This window comes from Perca flavescens, unplaced genomic scaffold (genome assembly GCF_004354835.1).
Source record: "Perca flavescens isolate YP-PL-M2 unplaced genomic scaffold, PFLA_1.0 EPR50_1.1_unplaced_scaf_106, whole genome shotgun sequence".
NCBI lineage: Eukaryota > Metazoa > Chordata > Actinopteri > Perciformes > Percidae > Perca > Perca flavescens.
This window is the reverse complement of record NW_021166522.1, coordinates 1-11,921: the sequence shown is the minus strand read 5'-3', so window position 1 is coordinate 11,921 and position 11,921 is coordinate 1. Positions and strand designations below refer to the sequence as shown.

The 11,921-nt window shown below is 38.5% G+C and overlaps 1 protein-coding gene across 1 annotated transcript; it reads right to left on the bottom strand.

Annotated features, from left to right (window-relative positions):
* Positions 1–635: 635 nt before the first annotated feature.
* Positions 636–7,951, bottom strand: LOC114551484 (calcium and integrin-binding family member 2-like). The gene is made up of 5 exons (XM_028572527.1): positions 7,947–7,951; positions 7,731–7,842; positions 2,618–2,765; positions 1,242–1,437; positions 636–763 (listed from the first exon to the last, which is right to left on the bottom strand). The coding sequence occupies exons 1-5, from the start codon at positions 7,949–7,951 to the stop codon at positions 742–744; spliced, it is 483 nt and encodes a 160-aa protein (XP_028428328.1). The 3' UTR covers positions 636–741.
* Positions 7,952–11,921: the final 3,970 nt, after the last annotated feature.

The following is an 11,921-nucleotide window of genomic DNA, read 5'->3' as shown; positions in this document are numbered from 1 at the left end:
ACCTTTTTCTCTCCAGTGAGTCAAAGCTGTTGTATAGTTAGTTAGTTAATTAATTAGTTAAGTAGTTAGTTAGTTAGTTAGTTAGTTAGTCGGCGGCAGGAAGAGAGAGATTTCTCGGAGCTGTCAGAGAGTTGACAGGATGACAGAGAGCCCTTCTACAGTTTCTATGATTGTCAGTTTGCACCAGAACGAGTTACGATACCAGAACAACAAATCAACCACAGCTACAAGCTATTTACAACATGCATTAAGTTTGCATAGCTCTTCACTTTTTGCCCTTTTAAACTGTGCTTTTATTTTAAAAGAATCCAGACTTTTCTGCAAAGCACTGAAGTCAGAAAAGTCCTGTTTCCTCTGCAGCATCTCAAAGAGTCTCAAAGAGTCTTAAAGAGTCTTAAAGAGCCGAAAGCCGTTGTCAGTACAGGCAAACGCTGGAGGTGCCGGCAGTCCAAATGATGCTGGAAAAACCATAGAATAAAGAAACAAAATTGTGAAAAAAAATGTTGAAATTAACCACAGAAATTTTGAAACAACACCGTCTGAAACGGTGGCCCAGGTCCGGCTCTGCTTGGTGTAAAATGATCCGTCTTGGTTCATCGCTGGCCATCCGAGTCCAGCCTGTTAGTAACTGGTCTCAGAGACTTGATGCAGAAACAGGTTCCTCTGAGCCTGCAGACTTTCTGTCAGGTTTCTCCGGTCCTCTCCGCCAGTGAGTCCGAGGGAGACGTCTGTCCTCTCGTCTCATATTCGTACGTGGAAGTTACTGCAGACAGAAACAGACAATCATTCTTTAACACTACACAACATGTATCAGTCACCAACCAAACTCTGTGCAATTTTCAGACTATTTAAGAGAAGTTACTGCAGACAGAAACATAAAACAGACACATTCTTCAACACACTACACACATGAAGTGGAACAGCGAGCGCATCCAGTCAGTTTACCAAAACACCCCCCACTCAATATTGTTTATGTCTCCTCTGTACATATTGTAAATTGTATTTTGAAAACTTTTTTGTCGCTTCTTTCCACCGATGGTTATGTGGCTTTATTTGATGCTTTTGACTCTTTCTTTAATTTGAAGTACTTTGACAACTTCAATGTTCTAATACAATAATTTTATAGAGATTATTCTGCAGAATGAAGACTTTTAGTAGTTTTTGAATGCAGGACTTTAACTGCAGTAAAGTTTTGAATGTAGGACTTTTACTACGGTAACAGGTGGTTATAAGCGGCGTACCTCAGGAAGTCCGGAGCCTTCGAGATCATGTTCTCGAAGTCGGAGAAGGAGAGCTTGGAGTCTCCGTCCAGGTCGGCCTCCTCGATGGATTTGTCACAGACCAGCGTGACTTCTTCGGGGGTTAAATCTCCTTTAGTCAGCTTGTTCAGAGTCTTCCTCAGATCCTCCTTACAGATGAAGCTGTCCCTGTTGAAGTCTGGACCGGAGAAGCACAACGTTACAGCAGAGTGACATCAGACACAAAGGTTGACGCTAGAATCAACCCGTTCTCAAAGGACAAAATATTTTGAGACAAAAGTCGGAATATTTTCATGGGGAAAAAGTTGCTAAAAGTTGTAAAATTGAGAAAAATAATTCTAAAGTTAGAATCTTTTGGGAGAGAAAAAGTATTAAGTAAGTATTAATTTGTTGCCTTTTCGACGCATTGACAAAAGTTGTAAAATTAAGAAAAAGACAAAATATTTCGAGACAAAAGTCGGAATATTTTTACGGGGAAAAAATTGAGAAAAGTTGTAAAATTGAGAAAAAGATGAAATATTTTGGACAGTGGCTGTCAGCGTCTGAAGCGATGAAAAAAAATCCCCTTTCAGCGTGTTAGTAGAAGGTACCGCGGAGAGCAGCAGCTCCACAGGCTTTAGAGAGTAATATGTAAGGGGGGGGAATACCTCGTAGGGAGGTTGGTCGGGGGGGGAGGATGGGTCAGACTCAGGACTTTCATCCAGGAGACCGGGGGATCGAGTCCCGCGCGTGTCTTTAACCGTCCCGTTATTCCCGCGTGTCACAGAAACCCACAGTAAGCCCGCCCACGAGCTTCTCCTGAACATAACAGCATCGAAAGTGACGCCAATAGTCCCGACCAAGCACGTTTAGATAGAGTGCGTTATATGACGCTAAAGGAGACTTTTAGCGTCAATAACAACGCCAAAGGTCACCTGACCAAAGGTCACCTGACCAAAGGTCACCTGACCAAAGGTCACCTGACCAAGCATCCGTATTTTACCAGATGGGAGTGAGAATCTGTTGCTAGAACAGGCAGTCCGAAGGGAAAAAGTCTAAACTCTTTTGAGGAAAAAGTTAGAATTTTTTGGGAGAGAAAAGGTATTAAAGTTTTGAAAAGTAGTCGGCGATACTGAGAAAAAAAAAGTCAAAACATTAAAGTGACTTTTGAGAGAAAAATCCGAAAAAAAATATGAATATGTTGCGAAGAAAGAAGAAGAAATGATTCTTAATTAGTTTATTGTCCCTGTAGGGAAATTAGGTTGCAGACATAAAGTCCATGGTGTGTTTGTCAACAGACAACAACAGAACAACATGTTAGAATTTGGAATATTTTGAGAAAAAAGTCAGAATATATTTTTAGGGTCTAAAGGTCTCACCGTAGATCTTGAAGGCGTAGATGGTTTTGAGTTCTCTGGGAGAAGTTTCGCAGAGAGCAGAAAACATGTCGACGAAGTCGTTGAAGCTGAGGTTCCCGAGTCCGTCCTCGGAGAACGTCTCCACGATCCGGTCCCTGAACGGGTTCTCCTGTCGGAACAAACACAGACATACTGAGGAAAAAGTCCCAAATAATTTGACAACATTTTCAAAAACAAAAAAGTTCAAACCTATTAAGAAAAAAAGGTAAAAAAAAAAATTGACAAAAATTCGGATGACTTTGAGCAAGTCGTACAATTTTCTTTTGAAATAGAAATTCAAGAAAAAGTCCCAAAAGAATTTACAAAATATTTGACAAAAGCCCCCCTGGTCCCACTTTGTCAAAAAAAAATTATTATAACTATCTCGTGGCCACGAGATAATTCTTCTTCATATTTTATAGCCTATATTTATACTTTTTACATGTATATATGTCACAAAGTGGAGCCAGGCAGCCAGAGTTGTCTTATGTTGTATATAGTGTGGTGTTTCGGGTGTTTTATTTTGTATTATGAATGGCTGAGACACAAGGAGGAAAGAGGAGCGGATAGAGAGCGAAAAAGAAACGTTGGGGACGGAGCACAGATAGACGGGCAGGACAGCGGATCGGCGCGTTGGCCCTCTTCCCCCCTCCCTCAAACAGAAAAGGGTAAAGACTGTAGTCCCGTTCTCTATAGACTGGTTGAAATCAGATTTTCTAGTTTTGCCCAAATCACACTCGCACAACGCCAACGCGCCGATCCTCCAAACATCCTCAGCTGTCCTCCGGCTCCGGCTCCGCTGTCCTGCCCGTCCCCAACGTTTCTTTTTCACTCTTTCTCCGCTCCTCTTTCCTCCTTCTGTCTCAGCCATTCATAATACAAGATGTGGAGCGCGTTCCGTGTTCCTCCAGCATCTCTCCTGATGAGATCTGCCTCAGGTGCACTGGGAGGAGTCTTCAGTTCTGTGCCAGGCAAACCAAAACACCACACTATATACAACATAAAACACCCAAAACACCACACTATATACAACATAAAACACCCAAAACACCACACTATATACAAAATAAAACACCCAAAACACCACACTATATACAAAATAAAACACCCAAAACACCACACTATATACAAAATAAAACACCCAAAACACCACACTATATACAAAATAAAACACCCAAAACACCACACTATATACAAAATAAAACACCCAAAACACCACACTATATACAAAATAAAACACCCAAAACACAACACTATATACAACATAAAACACCCAAAACACCACACTATATACAAAATAAAACACCCAAAACACCACACTATATACAACATAAAACACCCAAAACACCACATTATATACAAAATAAAACACCCAAAACACCACACTATATACAAAATAAAACACCCAAAACACCACACTATATACAAAATAAAACACCCAAAACACCACACTATATACAAAATAAAACACCCAAAACACCACACTATATACAAAATAAAACACCCAAAACACCACACTATATACAACATAAAACACCCAAAACACCACACTATATACAAAATAAAACACCCAAAACACCACACTATATACAAAAAAAAACACCCAAAACACCACACTATATACAAAATAAAACACCACAACACCATACTATATAAAATAAAACACCCAAAACACCACACTATATACAAAATAAAACACCCAAAACACCACACTATATACAAAATAAAACACCCAAAACACGACACTATGTACAAAATAAAACACCCAAAACACCACACTATATACAAAATAAAACACCCAAAACACCACACTATATACAAAATAAAACACCCAAAACACCACACTATATACAACATAAAACACCCAAAACACCACACTATATACAAAATAAAACACCCAAAACACCACACTATATACAAAATAAAACACCCAAAACACCACACTATATACAAAATAAAACACCCAAAACACCACACTATATACAAAATAAAACATCCAAAACACCACACTATATACAACATAAAACACCCAAAACACAACACTATATACAAAATAAAACACCCAAAACACCACACTATATACAAAATAAAACACCCAAAACACCACACTATATACAAAATAAAACACCCAAAACACCACACTATATACAAAATAAAACACCCAAAACACAACACTATATACAAAATAAAACACCCAAAACACCACACTATATACAAAATAAAACACCCAAAACACAACACTATATACAAAATAAAACACCCAAAACACCACACTATATACAAAATAAAACACCCAAAACACCACACTATATACAACATAAAACACCCAAAACACCACACTATATACAAAATAAAACACCCAAAACACCACACTATATACAAAATAAAACACCACACTATATACAAAATAAAACACCCAAAACACCACACTATATACAACATAAAACACCCAAAACACCACACTATGTACAAAATAAAACACCCAAAACACGACACTATGTACAAAATAAAACACCCAAAACACCACACTATATACAAAATAAAACACCCAAAACACCACACTATATACAACATAAAACACCCAAAACACCACACTATATACAAATATAAAACACCCAAAACACCACACTATATACAAAATAAAACACCCAAAACACCACACTTATATACAAAATAAAACACCACACTATATACAAAATAAAAACACCCAAAACACCACACTATATACAAATATAAAACACCCAAAACACCACACTATATACAAAATAAAACACCCAAAACACGACACTATGTACAAAAATAAAACACCCAAAACACCACACTATATACAAAAAATAAAACACCCAAAACACCACACTATATACAAAATAAAACACCCAAAACACCACACTATATACAAATATAAAACACCCAAAACACAACACTATATACAAAATAAAACACCCAAAACACCACACTATATACAAAATAAAAACACCCAAAACACCACACTATATACAAAATAAAACACCCAAAACACCACACTATATACAAAATAAAACACCCAAAACACCACACTATATACAAAATAAAACATCCAAAACACCACACTATATACAAATATAAAACACCCAAAACACAACACTATATACAAAATAAAACACCCAAAACACCACACTATATACAAAAATAAAACACCCAAAACACAACACTATATATAAACATAAAAAACACCCAAACACACACACACTATATACAAAATAAAACACCCAAAACACCACACTATATACAAATATAAAACACCCAAAACACCACACTATATACAAAATAAAACACCCAAAACACAAACACCCAAAACACCACACTATATACAACATAAAACACCCAAAACACCACACTATATACAAAATAAAACACCCAAAACACCACACTATATACAAAATAAAACACCCAAACCACCACACTATATACAACATAAAACACCCAAAACACCACACTATATACAACATAAAACACCCAAAACACCACACTATATACAAAAAAAAACACCCAAAACACCACACTATATACAAAATAAAACACCCAAAACACCACACTATATACAACATAAAACACCCAAAACACCACACTATATACAACATAAAACACCCAAAACACCACACTATATACAAAATAAAACACCCAAAACACCACACTATATACAAAATAAAACACCACACTATATACAAAATAAAACACCCAAAACACCACACTATATACAACATAAAACACCCAAAACACCACACTATATACAACATAAAACACCCAAAACACCACACTATATACAAAAACACCACACTATATACAAAATAAAACACCCAAAACACCACACTATGTACAAAATAAAACACCCAAAACACCACACTATATACAACATAAAACACCCAAAACACCACACTATATACAAAATAAAACACCCAAAACACCACACTATATACAAAATAAAACACCCAAAACACCACACTATATACAAAATAAAACACCCAAAACACCACACTATATACAAAATAAAAAAAAACACCCAAACACCACACTATATACAAAATAAAACACCCAAAACACCACACTATATACAAAATAAAACACCCAAAACACCACACTATATACAAATATAAAACACCCAAAACACCACACTATATACAAATATAAAACACCCAAAACACCACACTATATACAAAATAAAACACCCAAAACACCACACTATATACAAAATAAAACACCACACTATATACAAAATAAAACACCCAAAACACCACACTATATACAACATAAAACACCCAAAACACCACACTATATACAAAATAAAACACCCAAAACACCACACTATATACAAAATAAAACACCCAAAACACCACACTATGTACAACATAAAACACCCAAAACACCACACTATATACAACATAAAACACCCAAAACACCACACTATATACAACATAAAACACCCAAAACACCACACTATATACAAAATAAAACACCCAAAACACCACACTATATACAAAATAAAACACCCAAAACACCACACTATATACAACATAAAACACCCAAAACACCACACTATATACAAAATAAGAAAACTCTGGCTGCCTGGCTTCACTTTGTGACATATATACATGTAAAAAGTATTTACATTACTGTATTAACATAATTGTGATGAACAGTAGTAGTAAATAAATAGAAGCAGAACTGCAGCAAACTATATTGCACACTGAATATTAAAACAGAGAATATTGCACAAAATGTGAAGTATTGCACTACACTACATCTCTACACTGTCTTGAGGCCTCAAGATACTATCTTGTGGCCACGAGATAATATCTTGAGGCCTCAAGATAGTTCTAAATAATTTTTTTGATAAAGTGGGACCAGGGGGGCTCCATACAAAAGTCTTTTTTGAGAGAAAAAAAGATTTTGAGAGAAAAGTAAAAAATAAATAGACAAAAGTCAGAAGATTTTGAGAGAAAAAAGGCAGAACATTTTGAGGGAAAAAAGTCCAAATTAATTTGACAAAGCGTGAACATTTAGAGATTTCTTTCCCTTTGTAAGGGTGCAGCCTCGTGGTTACCGATCAGCGGTGTACCTTGAGCTCCGGCATGGCGACGATGAGCGCCAGGGGAACTCTGATGTCGGGGTTGTTGGTGTAATCCAGCGGCACTAAATGTGGAGCCAGCTCACGATATCTGCTGTGGAGTCTGCAACACCAAATATATACACCGCGTCACACTGTGACATCACCACTATTATTACTGGACACTCATAGAGACAGACGAGCATCACGTCACCAATATATTCTCACTCCATCTCGTAAAATATGGACGCAGGACAGGAAAGTTGGGTTTATTGTCTCTTAACATACTACTCTCTACTGTTGTCTCTCTACATACTACTCTCTACTGTTGTCTCTCTACATACTACTCTCTACTGTTGTCTCTCTACATACTACTCTCTACTGCTGTCTCTCTACATACTACTCTCTACTGTTGTCTCTCTACATACTACTCTCTACTGCTGTCTCTCTACATACTACTCTCTACTGCTGTCTCTCTACATACTACTCTCTACTGCTGTCTCTCTACATACTACTCTCTACTGTTGTCTCTCTACATACTACTCTCTACTGCTGTCTCTCTACATACTACTCTCTACTGTTGTCTCTCTACATACTACTCTCTACTGCTGTCTCTCTACTGCTGTCTCCTACTCTCTGCTGTCTCTATATACTGCTCTCTACTGCTGTCTCTCTACATACTACTCTCTATTATTTGTCTCTCTACATACTACTCTCTACTGCTGTCTCTACATACTACTACTCTCTACTGCTGTCTCTCTACACTACTCTCTACTGCTGTCTCTATATACTACTCTCTACTGCTGGCTCTCTACATACTACTCTCTGTTATTTGTCTCTCTACACACTACTCTCTACTGTTGTCTCTCCTAAAGTACTACTCTCTGCACTATTGTCTCTCTACATACTACTCTACTGTTGTCTCTCTACACTACTCTCTTTCTCTTGTTGTCTCTAAGTACTACTCTCTGCTGTCTCTCTCTAAATACTACTATCTCTACTGTTGTCTCTCTACATACTACTCTCTACTGCAAATGCTCTCTACATACTACTCTCTACTGCTGTCTCTCTACATACTCTCTCTGCTGTCTCTCTACATACTACTATCTACTGTTGTCTCTCTACATACTACTCTCTACTGTTGTCTCTCTACATACTACTCTCTACTGCTGTCTCTCTACATACTACTCTCTACTGTTGTCTCTCTAAGTACTACTCTCTACTGTTGTCTCTACATACTACTCTCTACTGCTGTCTCTCTACATACTCTCTACTGCTGTCTCTACATACTACTCTCTACTCTTGTCTCTCATACTACTCTCTACTGTTGTCTCTCTACATACTACTCTCTACTGCTGTCTCTCTACATACTACTCTCTACTGCAGTCTCTACGCTGCCACTCTCTACTGCTGTCTCTACATACTACTCTCTCCTGCTGTCTCTCTAAGTACTACTCTCTACTGCTGTCTCTCTACATACTACTCTCTACTGCTGTCTCTCTACATACTACTCTCTACTGCTGTCTCTACATACTACTCTCTCTACTGCAGTCTCTCTACATACTACTCTCTACTGCTGTCTCTACATACTACTCTCTACTGCAGTCTCTCTACATACTACTCTCTACTGCTGTCTCTACATACTACTCTCTACTGTTGTCTCTCTACATACTACTCTCTACTGCTGTCTCTCTACATACTACTCTCTACTGTTGTCTCTCTACATACTACTCTCTACTGTTGTCTCTCTACATACTACTCTCTACTGTTGTCTCTCTACATACTACTCATACTGCTGTCTCTCTACATACTACTCTCTACTGCTGTCTCTCTACATACTACTCTCCACTGCTGTCTCTCTACATACTACTCTCTACTGCTGTCTCTCTACATACTACTCCACTGCTGTCTCTACATACTACTCATACTGCTGTCTCTCTACATGTCTACTCTCTACTGCTGTCTCTCTACATACTACTCTCCACTGTGTCTCTCTACATACTACTCTCTGCTGTCTCTCTACATACTACTCTCTACTGTTGTCTCTCTACATACTACTCTCTACTGTTGTCTCTACATACTACTCATACTGCTGTCTCTCTACATACTACTCTCTACTGCTGTCTCTCTACATACTACTCTCTACTGTTGTCTCTCTACATACTACTCTCTACTGCTGTCTCTCTACATACTACTCTCCACTGCTCTCTACTGTTGTCTCTCTACATACCACTCTCTACTGTTGTCTCTCTACATACTACTCTCTACTGTTGTCTCTCTACATACTACTCTCTACTGTTGTCTCTCTACATACTACTCTCTACTGCTGTCTCTCTACATACTACTCTCCACTGCTGTCTCTCTACATACTACTCTCTACTGTTGTCTCTCTACATACTACTCTCTACTGTTGTCTCTCTACATACTACTCTCTACTGTTGTCTCTCTAAGTACTACTCTCTACTGTTGTCTCTCTACATACTACTCTCTACTGCTGTCTCTCTACATAATACTCTCTACTGCTGTCTCTCTACATACTACTCTCTGTTGTCTGTCTCTACATACTACTCTCTACTGTTGTCTCTCTACATACTACTCTCTACTGCTGTCTCTCTACATACTACTCTCTACTGCAGTCTCTCTACATACTACTCTCTACTGCTGTCTCTACATACTACTCTCTACTGTGTCTCTACATACTACTCTCTACTGCTGTCTCTAAATGCTACTCTCTGTCTCTACTGCTGTCTCTCTACATACTACTCTCTGCTGCTGTCTCTACATACTACTCTCTACTGCTGTCTCTCTACATACTACTCTCTGCTGCTGTCTCTACATACTAGTCTGCTACTCTCTCTACTGCTGTCTGTCTCTACATACTACTCTCTACTGCTGTCTCTCTACATACTACTCTCTACTGCTGTCTCTCTACATACTACTCTCTACTGCTGTCTCTACATACTACTCTCTCTGCTGTCTCTAAATACTGTCTCTCTACTGCTGTCTCTCTACATACTACTCTCTGCTGTCTCTACATACTACTCTCTACTGCTGTCTCTCTACATACTACTCTCTGCTGTTGTCTCCATACTACTCTCTACTGCAGTCTCTCTACACTACTCTCTGCTGGTCTCTCTACATACTACTCTACTGTTGTCTCTACATACTACTCTCTGCTGTCTCTCCTCTCTACTCTCTACTGCTCTCTCTACATACTACTCTCTACTGTCTGTCTCATGTGCCTACTCTCTGTCTCTACTGTCTCTCTGTTGTCACGCCATGCTCTCCACTGCTGTCTCTACATACTACTCTCCACCTGCTGTCTCTACATACTACTCTCTACTGTTGTCTCTAAGTACTACTCTCTACTGTTGTCTCTCTACATACTACTCTCTACTGCTGCTCTCTCTACAGCCTACTACGCCTACTATCTACTGTTGTCTCTCTACATACTACTCTCTGCTGTGTCTCTCTGTACTACTCTCCTGCTGTCTCTCTACTAATCTCTACTGTTGTCTCTCTACAGTACTACTCTCTACTGTTGTCTCTCTACATACTACTCTCTACTGTCTCTCTACATACTACTCTCTACTGTCTCTGTCTCTCCCACATGTCTCTCTACATACTACTCCACTGCTGTCTCTCTACATACTACTCTCTACTGCTGTCTCTCTACATGCTACTCTCTGCTGTCTCTCTACATACTACTCTCCTGCTGTCTCTCTACATACTACTCTCTACTGTTGTCTCTCTACATACTACTCTCTCTGTTGTCTCTCTACATACTACTCTCTACTGCTGTCTCTCTACATACTCTCTCTACATCTACATACTACTCTCTCTACTGTTGTCTCTCTACATACTACTATCTACTGTCTCTCTCTCTACATACTACTCTCTACTGCTGTCTCTACATACTACTCTCTATTGTTGTCCTCTTTTCTCTCTTACTGTTGTCTCTCTATACTACTCTACTGCGGTCTCTCTACATACTACTCTCTACTGTTGTCTCTACACTACTACTCTCCCACTGTTGTCTCTCTAAGTACTACATGCTGCTGTCTCTCTACATACTACTCTACTGCTGTCTGCTGTCTCCACATACTACTCTACTGCTGTCTCTACATACTACTCTCTACTGCTGTCTCTCTACATACTACTCTCTGCTGCTCTCTACATACTACTCTCTGCTGCTGTCTCTCA